A 17,708-nucleotide genomic window follows, 5' to 3' on the forward strand; every position below is an offset into this window, starting at 1 on the left:
ATAAATTGAGACTCAGACATTAATTCAAAACCTCTTTATGGATGTGAATACTGTTTATGACCAACCAAAAACCTGCCTTCAGAGTGGTTGAGAAATGGCTTGAGAACTTTCTCCACTGTGTATAATAAGAGTGATTTGAACTCTTCCCCTTGGTAATTTAATTGAAAAATCCACATCAAGAATATTTATTTTCTCAGCTCTGGAAACCCAAGAGCTCATCTGTTCTGTCTGTGAAAGCAGTTCCATTCATCTTTAGAGATGACATGGCCTCTTTCTGTCTCTCTCAGCCCCCCTTCTCAGTCTCATTTGCGAGCAGTTTTATGTCATTTATTTTTTGTATCACAGCGGGGTTGGATCCCCTTTTCTGCTTCAGTCTGTACCATGTCAATTACATTCTGATTTCACTGCTATGAGGTAATCCCAGTGCACCGCCATATTACTTGGAGAGCAGGTAAAAATCAATTAACTGTAGCTTTGTAAAAAAAGTCACAAATGTATTAGGGATTGGCAAAAGAAAAGAGATAAACAACATGTTTATCTGTACACATTCACACATTTGTAAAATTACTTTCAGTAGCAACATACTATATCTGGCTAACACCCACAGTGGTTTTACAAAGCTAAGGCTCAACAGAAGGCTGTGATATGGTAGCTTGGCAATGAGAGGTATGGAGCTAACAACAGGGCTTTGGCTACAGCAACCATCCAAATATAACTAGTAGCGACAGTATGGGGTGTAACATAAGACAAGACACCATGGTTGGTGGAAACAAGTGTTAATAATGGAAGTAAAATAATGGTATTAGCGGGGTAGCGGACATATGGAATGAGAAAAAAATGCACTTTCAGGTAAAATGGTCACTTTTCATGCTTCATGTCAAACGCACATCAACTTGCATCTCCTTCTCCTTCTTCTTCTTCTTCTTATGAAAGATTCGGACAGAAATTCTGAAACCTTTTTGCTAAAAATGAATAAGAATCCTGGGTAGTAAACTGTCTATCCCTCAAGCTTATGAGGGAAGTTTACCACTCCACAATACAGCTAGTCTCTCTAGTCACACACACACACACACACACACACACACACACACACACACACACAGACACACACACACACACACACACACACACACACACACAAAGACAGTCTCAGACATTCTTTCTACATCTCTCTTCTCCCTTGCAATCACCCCAGCAGATTTGAAAGCAGATCAATGCGGCCATCTGAACTCTGCATAGACACAAATTCTCTCAAAGTATGTATGTGTTTTAGTGTGTGTGTGTGTTTGTGTGTGTCTCTGTGTGTAAACTATTATATGCAATCACACATGCATACAGCACTAACACACAAATCCTGAGTGACATTAACTATAACCTAAACACAGCACATACACACTTGTGTTTTGGGCACCTCCTCCTGTGGTGCTAAATGGCCTCCTTTAATCTTCATATTACTGCACCCAGAGCCCAGCCTGCCTTTGCATGCATCCCACGGCCTCCATTATCTCCTCCAAACGGCTGCTTTTCAGCTCTAGCACACTATGCAGTGCAGTGCAGTGCAGAGCCAGACCAGACGTGGAGAAAAGAGATGAAGCAAGCAGATGAGAGGGAACACTTTCTCCAACTTCCACTCTTCTGATTTCTCTCTCCCTCTCTCTCTCTCTCTCTCTCTCTCTCTCTCTCTTACTATCGCTTTCCCTGTCTCTCTCTCTCTCTCTCTCTTTCACTGTCTCTCAATCACTGCGTGTGTGTGTGTATGCGTGTGGTGTTCTTGTTTTTTAGTTAGTTTTTCTTCCCCTGGGTAGTCTTTGTTAAACAATCTGAGTGAGTAGAGTAGGGCGCTAGGCATGAAGTGTTCTGAGATGACCCTGAAGCTTTGGAGAGATTTGCTCGCTTGAGTGTGAGAGTGCCAGGAGGGAATGTGATTGTTTCAGTTTTTTTTTGTGCATGAGTGTGTTTGTGGGTTTATGTGAGTGAGAGTGTGGGGGTGGCTAAATGGCAGAAATGAAGCATGCACGATATCTTTTGGAGAACCATGGAATTATGGTAGGTGTGCTTGTTTCTGACAGATGTCAAGATAGTTCACAACCATAAACGATATCCAGAATGATACCTTTGTTGCAACCAAGCATAAGCGTCAATAAATTATTATCATTGTTTCATCTTTTGGTCTTGTGTGAGAACCCACATTTGTTTACAGTTTTACAATTTTGTAAGTGTGCATTGGTGTGCCTGTATGACAGTGTGAATGTTCTTCATGTAGGCCATATGTTTAATTATAATGAAGACACAAGAGGTGCAATGAAGTCTTGATGTTAGTGAAGTGAGTGTGAATCAATGTGTGTGTGTGTGTGTGTGTGTGTGTGTGTGTGTATGTGTGTGTGTGTCTGTGTCTGTGTGCGTGTGTACACGCGAGCGTGTATGTGTGTGTGTGTGTGTGTGTTAGTGTGAATCTGTGTGTCTGTGTCTGTGTTTTAGTGTGTTTGTCCCTGTCTGTGTGCGTGTGTGCATGTGTGTGTGTGTGTGTGTTTTAGTGTACACGCTCTCCCGTCCCCCTGTCAGCTCTCATCTGACTGCCTTTGTTTGAGGCTCCCTCTGAACATCAGCAGCTTGTTTACAGTCAGCCAACAGCAAACTAAAGAATCAACACATCTCTTCACATCTGTCGGGACGTGTCGTGTTGGGGCTCTTTGGTGAGTGATGCCATGAAGCGCTGTCATGACTCACCAGACCCAGAGAGGTGATTTCCCACCAGATCAAACGCTGTCTGTCCTCCTGTCTCTCCCCAGATACTGTATCCGTCGCGAATCCTCCTCTTTTTCTTTTTTTTCTCTTTCTCGCCACATGCTTTTCAAACGTGCAGACACCGCGGTTACGTGTGCGGACTCCTTAAGAGCGAGCGCTTTGATCATCCCTACGTGGCTGTCCTTAGAAACACAGAGCACTGTTGAGCTCGCAAGCAGTTTCTAGAAGAATCCGGCATGTCAGCGAGCATTTTAGCAAGAAACAGTGGTGTCTTGTTATCGTAATGGGGACTGATGTTTCATTATTGAGTTGAATTATTTATGTATGTACATACATTTGTTTGTTGGAACATATCCGAGATAGCATAGAGATTCACACTGAAATATATTTAATGTAATTATATTTCATGTAATTTCTTGATACACTTTTGCAGCTTGTCAGATGTGGTTTGGTGGTCCGATCGATGATTAACAGTCATTGTTAGTACACACTCTGCTCTCTATATTAAAGGCCATGGACATTTACTGATTACTTTTAACAGTGTCAAAGCTGAGAGTGTGCGTAGCTAGTTATGGCCCGAGGGTATGTTCAGCAGTAGAGCACCACTGATGAAATATTAAAGAACAGCTTGCAAATAACACAGAACAAAGAGGTCATTACAGTATTTGCCCTTATCGGGGGCTGTTCATAGCACTTCGCTGAGTGAGGCGCCACATTTGAGTGATTGCTGCAGGATTGTTTATTTAGTCTCAGTCATGGGTCAGGTGAAGGCTGAGGGCAGATGTATGATGATGATGCTGATGATGACGAGGATGTCCACACGGAGGCTGATGATGATGCTGATAGTGATGTCCACATGGAGGCTGATGGTTATGAGTGATTACAGGATACGTCTGTTTTGCAGATCACTGAGATGTCAGGAAAGACAGGAAAGCTGCCTCAGAAGCAGTCGTGTACACATGGAGAGAGGCTCGGGCTGTGTGTGTGTGTGTGTGTGTGTGTGTGTGTGCTTTGTGCGTATGGGTGGGCCTGTGTGTCTGTGTGTGAGTGCATGCGTGCTTGTGTGTGTTTGTGTTTGTGTGTGTTTGTGTTTGCGTGCATGCGTGTGAGTGTGTGGGTGCTTAGTGCGTGTGTGGGCCTGTGTGTGTGTGTGTGAGTGCATTCGTGCGTGCGTGTGTGCATGTGCGTGCACGTGCGCGCGTGTGTGTATGTGTGTGTTTGTGTGTGAGTAACACAGCTCCACATTGGGATAGGGGCACAGACAGATGTTTGTCCAATATGCTGCTCATTCATCCTGAGTGGTTTAGAGCACCACACATTTGGGATAAACACAGTATAAGGAGAGGAACGCAGATGAACAACGAGGAGTATTCAATACATTTGGATTTGAATTCAATTAATTTCAATTAGTATATCTCATTGGCATGACTAAAAGGTACTCTGAAGTGTATTGCCAAAACATATCTTCTAAACAGGACCTGGACAGGACGGAAAAGAAACAGAAAGCAAAACCAGTGCAGATGACATCTCTCTCCCTTTCTCTCTCGCTTTCTCCCTCGCTTTCTCTCTCTCCCTCTCTCTGTTTGTTTTTGTGTAGGATTTGGTTTGTTTATTGTGTATGCTGTTTTTGTGTGGAATAGAGTTAAGCAAAAGTGTCCATTCGCCGATTCTCAGTTTAGTGGACATGTGTATCGTTTCATAACATAAGCATGCGGCTGCATGGCAATGGCCACAAGGGCCTAATCCCAGCTAATGGAGCCCGAGCCTCAGACAGGCCCTAATGACCAGGGGCAAGCTGATGCAACCAACTCCACGCCTTCAGCTGCCTCAGGACGGAATGTTTTCCCCTCGGTGATGGAGAATGGAGATGCCCTGGGGCCCTGCTGACCAGGACATACAGTGGAACACATAGTACACACACACACACACACACACACACACACACACACACACACACACACACACAGCATCCCACCCCACCCTCCTCTACCCGTCTCCGACCCAAGATGTGCTGACCAAACACACTGCAGGCTGCCCCCAGGCCATGGAGAAATAAATACAGGAGCATATAGGGAGGGGGCTGGGGGGGGGGGGGGGGGGTTGGCTGAGAGGGGCAATGTGGGGCTGAGAGGGGGAGGTGCGGTCGAAAGAAAGGAGGTAATGGAGAATGACAATAGTGGGGTGGGGTATGGTGGGAGAGATAGTGAGAGGAGAAGAGGAGAATTAAAGAGGGAGAAAGGAGGAGCAGAGACGGGGCATTTTAACCTCAACTAAAAGAAGAGAAAGATGGAAAGTGAGAAAGTGGGGAAAAGAGAGATAAGGATGAAGGATAAACAGTATGAGGGGAGAGTGATTGTTTTGTGTGTGTGTGTGTTTGTGAGAAAGGGAGAGAGAGAGAGAGAGAGAGAGAGAGAGAGAGAGAGAGAGAGAGAGAGAGAGTGTGTGTGTGAGAGGGTGAGTAGGTGTAAGAGAGACTGTGTGTGTGACAGGGAAGACTGTATGTGTGTGACGGAGAAGGTGTGTGTGTATGAGAGAGAGACTGTGTGTGCGAGAGAATGCTGACATGTCTGATGTTTATCTGGGCCCTCCAGAGAGCAAGAGTGGGATAGATTATCTGCAGAGAACACTGAAAATAACCACACACACATACACTTACAACACACACACACATACACACACACACGCACACACAGACAGACACACACGCACACACACCCACACAAACAGACACAATCTCTCTCTGATACACATACACACATATGCGTATGCACATGCACACACACACACACACACACACACACACACACACACACACAATTGCACACACACACACACACACACACACACACACACACACACACACACACACACACACCTACCTGCAGCTTGCTGTGTATCATCTATATAGAGCACTAACCCTCTGACATTAACTTGTTCTTAATTATAGACAACGCTTTCTCCCTAGTGCTCTCTCTCTCTCTCTCTCTCTCTCTCTCTCTTTCTCTCTCTCTCAGACACAGACACATACACACACACACACACACACACACACACACACACATACATACTACACAAGCACACACACACACACACACACACACACACGCACACTAGCATCTGCATAGACACAAGCTAATTTAGCAATATGGGAAAAGTAGTCAATACTAAAGATGAACAAGTGACTCAAGTGCACTCAAGTATACACACACACACACACACACAGCTGTGTCCTTGTACTAAGACATCAACTTTCATTCTTAGAGGAATGTTTCCATTTAGTGTTAAGAAGAATTAGGCACCTTTTATTGCTGTGCTGAATTCTGAGTGCATACGCCTGGGAACTGAGGGAAGCACTAAAAGGTTTACTCTGACAAGAAAGTATGTGATTTATAAATGGCCAAGGTCTGGCCTTCTCTCAGCTGGTGTCCACAGTGCCCATACATGGGTAGCTTTGCAATGTGAGTTATTGAAGGACATTGTATGGATGGAGCACCTGGCCAGGTGGTATTTAGTTGATGATGATGCCATTATCAGTGGTCTTTTGGCGTATTACTTTTATTAAAGGAAGAATGTGTTTTTGGGAATTTGTGTGTTGTCACTCCACAAAACGTCATTATATCCTCATGAGTCTTTCAGATACTTGGCATATACCCAAGGACAAGCCCATTAACCAACTGACGTCAAAAAAATATTTTCCACGTTCCTTACAGTTTATTTTAATGTCAACTCTATAAAGTACACTAAGATGCTGTAACGTACAGGCTCAATGCACAAAACATAAAGGGGAGGCCATGCTGGTTTTATAAGAATAAATAATTTATTAAAAGGATAAGGTAACTTCAAAGTTTAAGGAATGCAAAAGTGTGGTGCCTTCAGTATTGTGAAGAGTAAACTAAAGTGTCGTGCAAAGTCAGTTTAGGGGGTTAACAAACGAAAAGACAACAGAGATCCACCTTCATGACAACATGACCACAAAGAACAAAACACGAACCCAAATTCCTACGACCTGCGACCAACGACCAACGATCAACGATCAACGATCAACGATCAACGATCAACGATCAACGATCAACGATCAACGATCAACCAAAAAGCCAAAATGCCGGGATGACCAGAGCAGCCTTGCCTGCCGGCTGGTCATGGCTTATGTAGCCCAGCTAATCAGGAACACACCTGTCATCAATCTACCAAGCTGATCAGGAACACACCTGTCCTCAATTACCTACTGCAGAGACAGAGAGGTGGAGAAAAGCTGGGAGAGAGAACAGGCATGACCCTCATAGGGCGGGGCCTAGACCCGCCAGGGTCGTAACATTATACAACTGTCTTTTTTATTTCATATTCAGCACATTTATCCTTTGTAAGTGGAAAAATGCACAATTACTACACTCGGGTACCATGCACTTTAAAGGCCAATATAAGATACTAAAAATTGCCAGTTAAAGGCGACAGAACTGAGGTAGAGGTATCCGTCAGCTACCAAGTCCCTGTTTGTGTGAGTGCAGAGGACAGCTGCTATTTGGATGTCATTATGACACTGGCGGAGGGGAATTATTCAAGGCAGCCATGCGTGGCAGGGGTCAAACTACCTGGAACACAAAAACAGCATAGAGAAAGCCCATTAGGATTTTACACAGCGCCTCATTGTCCTTGTGCGCACGCCACCGACTGCCTCTCAGCACCGATAGGCCTACCCACTGGAGGGAAGGTGTTTTGTGCTAATGTACGTCTATTTGGGGTTCATGGTGTGTGTGTGTGTGTGTGTGTTTGTGTGTGTGTGTGTTTTTTGTTATGTGCTCTTGTGTTAGCGTCCAGAATTCCCCCATGTTGATAAGGTATCCTCATCATGAAGGAGGCAACCTACCTGTATACTGAAGTCATTTTCTCAAAGCAGATCTAACATATAAGCTTGAATAAGTGAACAAAGGAACAATAAAATGTAAATATATTTTATACTGCGTGCCAAAATGCTTAATGCTGAGACATGGGGCCACACCAGCATTCTTGCATGACGTGACACCACACACTGTAGTTCAGTATTACATGCTGCATGACATGACACCACACACTGTAGTTCAGAATTACGTTCTTGCATGACCTAACACCACACACTGTAGTTCAGTATTACGTTCTTGCATGACCTAACACCACACACTGTAGTTCAGTATTACATGCTGCATGACGTGACACCACACACTGTAGTTCAGTATTACGTTCTTGCATGACCTAACACCACACACTGTAGTTCAGTATTACATGCTGCATGACGTGACACCACACACTGTAGTTCAGTATTACGTTCTTGCATGACCTAACACCACACACTGTAGTTCAGTATTACATGCTGCATGACGTGACACCACACACTGTAGTTCAGTATTACGTTCTTGCATGACCTAACACCACACACTGTAGTTCAGTATTACATGCTGCATGACGTGACACCACACACTGTAGTTCAGTATTACGTTCTTGCATGACCTAACACCACACACTGTAGTTCAGTATTACATGCTGCATGACGTGACGCCACACACTGTAGTTCAGTATTACGTTCTTGCATGACCTAACACCACACACTGTAGTTCAGTATTACATGCTGCATGACGTGACACCACACACTGTAGTTCAGTATTACATGCTGCATGACGTGACACCACACACTGTAGTTCAGAATTACGTTCTTGCATGATGTAACACCACACACTGTAGTTCAGTATTACATCAAATGCAGTTGACTGTGGCTAGCTGCGCCACCAATTGCAGATATGCCAGAGTCTCAGACTTGACCTTATGTGAGTCTTACAGCAGCGCTCTGCACCATAACCTCCTCCAATCTTCCCATCACAGCTGTGGTGGCAATAACTCAGCTCCAGCTGAAAGCCACAGCACTCACACCTGATTCTTATCTTGGCCCGGTGTGGCTCTGGACTGCAGTCTCTCTTTATATTTCCCAGGAGAGCCACTCAACCTTACCGTGATTTCATGTTGGACTCTAACAAATATTGCTGGCCTGCATAGCTTTTGACAGTCTATAATGTTTGTTTTGTCTTTCATGTCGATGTTTACCACCATCTCCTCTGTCTATCACATATAGGATTCTCAGTGTGATGGGTGTGAACAGCATATCGACCTCCCCTTACCTGGTGACTGTGGTCACGGCCCTCACACAATCTTATCCTCACTTCCCCATTGGCCTATTTCCTCTCCTCACAGCTCACTTCCAGCTATAATGGAGGGGGCTTTTTTTCACCTCCGAGCTTTCACACTTTCAGCATCTTTCACACGGTGATGTGTGGTGAGGTCAGTGCCTGGGTAGGCATTGTGCATTTGCAGGTCCAAAATAAATGTGTTTCCGCAAGAACAGGGGCTGGGGTGCACAGGTGTCATCAATGGGAAGCACATAATGTGTCACTTTAAAGCACAACTGATATTAATTAGTGTGAGGGTACCATGTTGGGTTAGAAGATAGTCAGCAATTACACTGACACATTCGAAATGAATGTGGGCTTGAAGCAGCAAAATCATGCTCTCGAGTGAATAGAGTATGTGTCCTACATTTTGGGTCTAACCAAAAATCTGTCATCTTTTTGTTTGCATTTTTACATTACTTTCATCCTTAGAGAACTCACATCCGCTATTAATGTTTTTGTGGCTCTGGTCACTAGACAAAGATGACCGTTTTTGTAAATGTTTGTCGCTTTTTGGCGGTTTAGAAAGTAGCAGACATTTCCACTGATGCTCCAAACTTAGTATGGGCATTTAGCGCTGATGCCTCGTCAGTCAACTTTCTAAAAAGGTTTCCACTACACACCACTACAAACCGTTAGCGTCACTGCTAGTAATTTGATGATGGGACACACCCTTTTTATTTACATGCAAAGCAGCTCACAATAACTAGTAAACTTACAATAATCCAGTTACCTCGAACTATGTACATGATGTACATTACTATTTATATATATTCAGTTAATAACAACGTCCATTTGAAAGTGGCCTTCTGAAAAGTCCCTGACGCTGATTAGCTTTGATTGGCTCTGCATGCTCGTAGTCAGCTCATACCTAAACATGGCACACCATAAGCAGTGCCTTTCCTCACTTAATTGATTTTACCACAATGGACAAAATATGCATGCACAAGCCCCGAAATCCACTATGATAAGGCAATGGTGAAGAAAGCAGAGCCTACCCTTGCCATTTAAAATCCTTTAAGCCAACACGATTTGCTCTCAGAAGTGTATGGACTTTTAAGATGAAAAAAATATTTCACAGTAATATGTCACAGCATGTTTGTGATTTGGATTGAGATCTTTATGTTTTTTTTAATGAATTCATAATTATCAAGATTAACCGCTCACCATTGCTTTCACACATGACCCATCATTTTTGTTACAGCCATTGGCCCTTATAGAAAGATGACTTTGCTCTAAATCCCTACATCAAGACCATCAGATCTGCAATATACACAATCCCATCTCAACTGTTCAGTCCTCTACAGCTCATATCTAACCATAACTCATCCTCCACCACCATGACAAGCTCTCTATACCGGCCTCCCTTTGGATGGATTCAGTCCTTGACCTCCTGGTGCCCTCTCTCCCCTTCACCCAGGGCGGGATGAAGCCCACTGATCCAGCAGCAATGCTGGGGGTGGCGGGTGAGTGATGAGAGGGCCCAGGCAGGCCCCATCAAGACCACCTTTAGCTGGCGCGCTAATGAGCTGAGTGCTGAGGGGACGCCCGCATTGCTAATGACGGTCTGGGCAGGGGTGCAGCCCATCATGGAGCAAGCAGGCGATGAGTGTGAGGGGTCTCGGACGGAGCACTGGGATGGGGGTGAGGTTGAGGTGGGGCATGGCCATGGGGTTTTTAATGGAGGACAGGGGGATATAATTCACTCCTGGCGGCCATCTCTGCTTCATTAGGCTGAGATGTGTAAGAGACTAATGGCGACACATAGGGATGTTTGAGTTATCTCTAGCCATTAAAGAGAATATTTGACTTTGAAATTTGAGACTTGAGAAAAAATGCTACCCTAGCATCTATTGCTCAGTGATACCATGAAATGGTTACACACACACACACACACACACACACACACACACACACACACGCAAGACCCTGCAAGTCCCTCTAAGGTACATGAGTAGACACATCAAGAGAGAGTAAGAGTGTTTAATGCTTTCTCCTTGGCTCTCCACTGCTTTTTTTATGTCAATACTTGTCTCCCTTTGCTCTGTATGCTAGTGTCTTTGCTGGTGTGTTGACCTGTACAGGAGACTCTGCAGTGTAAACACACTTGTAATGTCTCTCTGATGACAGAGCTGTGGTTGCCACGGTCACCCTGTGGGAGCTCTTGAGTAGGGGCTCATCTTCTGGGAAGGGCATGAGATCAAAAGTACAGACTAGCAGTTACATCTCCCGGTTGTCTTGGCTCATTTTCTCTCTCTCTCTCTCTCTCTCGCTCTCTCGCTCTCTGGCCTCTTGCTCTGTTTGATTAATTTACACCAAGAGTAGTGTACTGTCTGTAGCAGCAGACCGCTGTGCCTGTCGAGGGTGGAAGTACAGGGCATCCTGTGGGATCTATGGGAGGGGTCCTCCTTGGCAAAGCAGCCAACAAGGGCAGCCACGGCAGTTAACAGTGTGAGATTCAGAGTTTGGATCCACGCCAGTGACCTATCCAGAGACTGGTTTGGGGTTGGCTACATTGTGTGTCAGTCTTGTAGCATCGGACTGCCGCAGGAAAAGAAAAAAGATTGTGACTCTGACACTGTGTTGGATGAAAAAAAAACTGTCGAAAGACGCAAAATATGTATGTGTATGTGTATGTGTGTGTCCAGCTGTGTCGGTGTGTGTGTGTGTGTGTGTTTGACAGATGTGCAACCCCAGAAACCCCTCCCATCCACACGCACACCAACCCCTCCCATCGCCCCAAACCCATCTCTACCCCTCTCCTCTCAACCTCCCTCCCTCTTTCTTCCCTCTCTCCTCCTCCCCTCAGGGCCAAATCACCATCACCCTTTCATGTCAGCGTTTGTTCTTCGCTCCTCTCTCCCTCTTCTCACATCCCTCTCTCTCCCGCCTTCCATCCGCTCAGCAGGGAGCCGATCGATACCGGTTGTCCCACCGTCGATGCCCAAGCCCTGGCCATACCTCACTGCTCAGGACAGAGTGGATGGAGGATGGTACAACAGTGGGCAGAAGGAGGTCCGGCCTAACAACAAATGCCAGGGCAGTGTCAGCAACAGAAAGATGGGATAAATGTGTTTAGTCTCCCAAAGGAGGAGTTTGGTTAGAGTAGCTAGTGGATCTCCATCTCAATTCATTTCACCGAATGTATTTTGATTTGCATAAACTGCACAGCACTGCTAATAATAGGGATGTTTACATGTCTGTTTTTTTGTAACCCGCTCTGACGGAATCGGTTTCGCGAGAAGGTGTGAAAACTTCTAAGGGAAGCGGCTCTTGTTGTGAAGCTGTTACATGGACCGAAGTTTAGTCCGCTTACCTTGCCTTGGGCATGCGCCTCATGAGCGGTTTATACTGACAAATGTAAACGTGGCTATTGACAGCAATGCGACTGTTGTCTCACGGCCTCCCAGAGGATGTTTTCTTTTCCAGTAGAAGTATGAGAAGACCCATTTGGAATCTTGCGATCTTCAGCCCAGGCCTTGTAATCCTGCAGCCTGCTTTGACTGAGAGGTGAAACAGCTTTTCTGGGATGCTGGGCAGGTGTGCTTGGACAGGCCCAATCGATGACGGTGCAGCCAGGGCCCAGACACCTCCCGACCCTCACACCCCTCCCTCAGATATGTAATCAGGGCCACTCAGGACCAAATAATTATGATTTTGCTAGTCTCGGTGGAATTAATTTTGGAAGGCAAGCCCCTCTATTGAAGGCTGTGAAAATCCAATAAGCCATTGATCCTCCGACATCAGCCACCGGGGGAGCCGCATTGTTAAAATGTACAGAGAGAAACAAGCGATTACGGTGACAAATACAGACCCCTGGCTCGTTACAGGCTGGTATTAAAAGAAATAACAGGAAAGCTAAAACAAAGTAGGGAACACACACACACCCACAGTATGGGTGCTGTGGTCTCATGAAAATGAAACTGTCTGTACTAAGGTGGCAGAGAAAGAGAAAGAGTTTGAGGAGACAGGGTGCAGTACCCCACCCAGGGTGTGTGATTTTTTTTTAGTAAATGTAATACCTCATTATTTTTTGGCTCCTTTGATAAAGTAACACACAACAATCAATCAGTTATACAGTAGCATATCTTACAAGTCACAGGAAAGAAGTGCAGATTTCACACACATTTTTAACAGTGTGGGAATATTGCTCGGTGTGAGAGTATGGGGAGTAGGTTGGTCTTTGTTGAGGGTTAATTCAAGGCTATTAGCCTTGTTAGGTAGCATCCAATATCTCCAAGTAATGTGGCCTGCCAGCCTTCGCAAGTGGTCCAGATCCCATTCGTCAGAGTCGCTAATGATGCTCTTTCATCCTCTTGGTGTGTCTGCTGTGTGGAGAGCCGTGTTTTATTGCTTTCCCATGGCCAACAGATGACCATTCTAGAGATGATTGTTTTCCGATTACGCGGCCACTACGATCCAACGGCATCCAGGAAATTGCTCCTCCGCGCACATGCATTATTCCCGAACACGCAGACACGGTCGCACACAATCACATGTCCACATGAACACTCTTTTAGACCTTGGAAGAAAGAGAGAGCGAGGGGGGTAGACACACACGTACACAAGGGCATGTTTGCGCTGCTCTCCAGACGTCTGGCTTCTGTTTGAGGACGGTGCATCTGTGTCTGGTGGAGGTGTGGGTCAGTGTAATCTCAGGCTTAATTGCCATCCGCCTGACTCTGCACCACGGAGAGGAGAGCCGATGAGATCAGGGGCACGGGCAGCGGCAGACGCCTGGGTGGCCTTTGAAGATAATAAGTGGCTTAGACACAAATCACCCTGTGTGTACCCTGAATAGTTTCATATCAGGGCTCCACATTGTCTCATAACTTTTTGAGTCACTTGGGGTGTGTGTGTTGGTGGGTGTGTGTGTATGGTTTCATGTACGTGTGTGATTGCAGATTTGATGTAGGCTGAGAAAAGGAAGATAGATTGTTGAGTGTGCTCCAAATAGAACGGAACTGTAATACTCTCTTCCTCTGGGAAACGTGCTGGAGTGAAAAGAAACAGAGTTCTGCAGTTCCTCACCACAACAGTGCAAGTGCAAGAATGGAGTTTGAGAAGAGAGGATGCAATTGCTTTTGATTATGAGTGACTGCATGACTGCAATGGTAATGTGTGTGTGTGTCAGTGTAAAACATAACATTCACCTGACACATAATCCGTCACCATAGATTGATAGATAGATGGAGAGAAAGAGAGCATAAAAAGTTGATAGTAGAGCAGATGAAAAATCTAAATGCATTGAGAGAGAGAGAGCGAGAGATAGATTAGTGGACAAAAAGGTGGCTGCTCTGTAGCTGTCTGCGATTTACATTCATAGCAATGTGGTGACAAACAGTCCTGTAGGTCATGTTCAGTTGACAGCTGAGCAAGAGACCTTTATGATTGACAGACACCATAGAAACAAGAGAGAGAGAGAGATCTAAAAGACATTCCGAGACAGCAAAGACGAATGAGACGGAGTGAGCCAGAGTGAAAGGGGTGCCGGGGTGAGCGACAATTATTCAGAAAGATATAGAGAGGCAGAGAGTGAGAGAGAGAAAGAGAGAGAGAGAGTGATTGAGAGTCTGTGATTAAGAGGGAGAGTGCCTGATTGAGAGAGGGCATGCTATTAGAGATGGAGATAGAGATAGATAGATAGTGGGAGGGAGGGAGGGAGGGGATGGCAGCCTCCTGCAGCCTTCGGCATCTGCCTTTTCACGGCCGTCTCCCGAGCACTTCATCCTGTCAGGCCCGCTAGTGTAGCAGACTGTTGAGGCCAGCACTCATCGCTCAAAGGACACACTGCCCACAGCTCTCTGGCTGTCTCTAAACCAAATAGAGAGAACGCTTTGAGTGTGTGTGTGTGTGTGTGTGTGTGTGTGTGTGCGTGTGTGTGTTTGTGTGTGTGTTTGTGTGTGTGTGTGTGTGTTTGTGTTTGTGTTTGTGTGTGTGTTTGTGTGTGTGTGTGTGTCTGTGTGTGTGTGTGTGTGTGTGTCTGTGTGTGTGTGTGTGTGTGTATCTGTCCGTGCATGAGGGTCTCCATATCATTATGGAGGTACATGTGTGTGGGACTTCATGTCTTTGTCTGTGTGTGTGTGTGCACGTGTGGGTGTGTGTGTGTGTGTGTGTGTTTGTGTGCGTGCCTCCAAGTTGCTTTATATAAGTAAAGCTGTTTTATTGTTTTGGAGAATCAAAGTTCAAAAGCTTAACATAAGGCAACTCAATGTTCATATCAGAAGTTGTGCACATTAACTTAGACTGCTGACTTGTTCACAAGCAAGATCAGCCAGGCTTCCAGCTACCCCTTCATCCATTGCCCTCGTCTTGTGACGAATTAGCCGGCTTTGTAACGGAGTCAAATCTGCTGTGTCAGGAGCGCCACAGCCAACTAGATCCCCCTCCCAGCCACAGCCACAGCCACAGCCAGAGCCACGTCAACAAAACAGCCAGGCCGGTTATTTGTGAACGACATTTCTCAGTGGCTGCAACTCTTTGTCTTGAAAGGCTAAGAAGAAGAGCACCACATAGTCTGACCCAGCCCTGTGTGTGTGTGTGTGTGTGTGTGTGTGTGTGTGTGTGTGTGTGTGTGTGTGTGTGTTTGTGTGTTTGTGTGTTTGTGTGTGTGTGTGTGTTATGGAGGTTATGGTCAGGAAAGGAGTAGACTGGGGGAGCGGGCGGGGGGGTCAGCCCGGGGTCTCTGTTCTGTGCATTCATCCTCAGCGCTGGAGTGATTGAATGCTGTCCACAGGGAGAGCTTGTGTTTGCCATGGACAAAACAAAATGCCTGTGCTAGGAGATATATGATCAAGTGCATATGTGTGTGTGTGTTTGTGTGTGTGTGTGTGTGTGTTTCTGTGTGTGTGTGTGTGTGTGTGTGTGTGTGTGTGTGTGTGTGTGTGTGTGTGTGTGTTTGTGCGTTTTTGTGTCTTTGTGCGCGTGTGTGTGTGTGTGTGTGTGTGTGTGTGTGTGTGTGTGTGCTTGTGTTACTGTGTGTGTATTTGACTATATGTGTAGGTGAAAATGGTACTAGTCTCACATGGGATTATCAGACTATTTAGATATCTTACCCTGTGAGCAGGCGCCGGGTGAATATGGGTGCAATTGTGTGTAAATTGGGATGCCGTCTTCGCGAGGGCCACCAAGACACACTGGTGCTGTCCTTGCAACAGCAACAATATGTTGGTAATCTCACCCGATTTGACAGGCACCAACAATTCAACACAAAGGCAGATGAAATGTAGATAAGAGAGTTTAGGTGATAGGAGAATTGTTGGTAATGTAGTCTTTGGTGGGACTTCACCCTACATGTGTGTTTTTGTCTGAAGCATGGGCAGAAATGGAATTGAAAGTCCATCCAACATGCAGTCCAACCTGGTGTAATGGAAGCCTCTAGCCAGTATACTTGTAAGTTATTGTTGCCTGTTTGCCTTTCAGCCATGCAGCAAAGAAAGACAGAGAGATAAAGAGAGAGAGAGAGAGAGAGAAAGGGAGAGAGAGAGAGAGAGAGAGGATAGAATGTGAGGCAGAAGGAGAAAGAGAGAATTTGAGACAGCAGGAGAAAGAGAGAATGCGAGACAGAAGGAGAAAGAGAGAATTTGAGACAGAAGGAGAGGGAGAGAATGCGAGACAGAAGCAGAAAGAGAGGGTGGGAGGCAGAGCAATAGCTGTTGGGCTCCTCTTTTGTGTCGCTCGAATTGAATGCGAAGCCCTGCCTGAGAGAGACGTTTAAATTTACTACCTGCCACATCCAATCTCACACACACGTTTACGCCACGCCAGAGAAGAAGCCAGGGAGGGAGAGAGTGAGGGTTCCTGCAGAGCGGCAACTGCCAAACGGTCAGGTGAAAGAGATAGGGAGTTGGGAGGGATGGAGAGACTGGGAGAGAGAGTGAGGTGGGAGCTCGCAACAATTTAATTGCTCTGAAAACATGGTTACGCTTCATTCATCGGAACCCTGCCGGGATGAACATGCACCGCTTCCGAGACACACACACGTGTGCGTGCGTGCAGTCACACACATACACGTACATCATCATGTTCTGGATGTTTAATAAGACTAGTTTAATGTAAAAGCATCACCTCCAGTTATGCTGTCTCACCTGACAGTGCATTACAGCAGCAAACTCATTCACTCTCATGCAAAGAGAGGTGCCTTTAAACGAAGAATCAGCTGCCTTTAAAGGAAGAATCTGCTGCCAATGTCTGCCACTAACCTCATCACCTTTGTATGTGAGGAGCACGTGAGAGGCCAATATGTCTGTTTCTGTGTGTATGAGTATGTGTGTGTGTGTGTGTGATACTTTTTGTGCATCATTGTATCCAAAGTTGCCAAAGTCCTATTTGCCTTCATGTCTTTACATTAACCTTCTTTTTTGTCTCTCCTTCCTACCTGTACCCTTCTCCTGCCCCCCCCCCCCCCCCCCCCCGTCTCTGCTGTCTCCCTGTCTCTTTGTGCAGGATGGCATGGGTAATCTCCGTGTGACCAAAGAGGGCATCAGGCTCGAGGGCGTCTCTGAGTTTCTTCTGCCGCTGTATGTGAAGGAGATCCAGTCCAGAAGGGTGAGCCCTCTCCTCCATCTCCATATCTGTCTCCATTCATGGTTCCCTCTATTCTTCACTAAATCATGTCAAGTGAATACTATTGAAACACCTCACTTAGCTGAAGGCCATATATAGATGCACTGTGTGTGACACACGCAGTTTATAACAAGCATACACACACACTTACTGGAAGCAGATCACTGAGGCAGGTCCTAAGGTTGGATATTTCTTGTCCTCAGACCT

The 17,708-nt window shown here is 45.7% G+C and overlaps 1 protein-coding gene across 1 annotated transcript in view; it reads left to right on the top strand.

The window, feature by feature from the left end:
• The window catches only part of sgcz (sarcoglycan zeta), a gene marked incomplete at both ends in the record, with an annotated part of 200,847 nt that overhangs the window by 119,417 nt on the left and 63,722 nt on the right, over nt 1-17,708 (top strand). The window contains one exon of the mRNA XM_080837147.1: nt 17,382-17,483. Coding sequence (XP_080693273.1) covers nt 17,382-17,483 — 102 coding nt within the window. The remainder of the gene's footprint in view (nt 1-17,381; nt 17,484-17,708) is intronic.

The sequence above is a fragment of the Sprattus sprattus genome (genome assembly GCF_963457725.1).
Source record: "Sprattus sprattus genome assembly, chromosome: 4".
Lineage (NCBI taxonomy): Eukaryota > Metazoa > Chordata > Actinopteri > Clupeiformes > Clupeidae > Sprattus > Sprattus sprattus.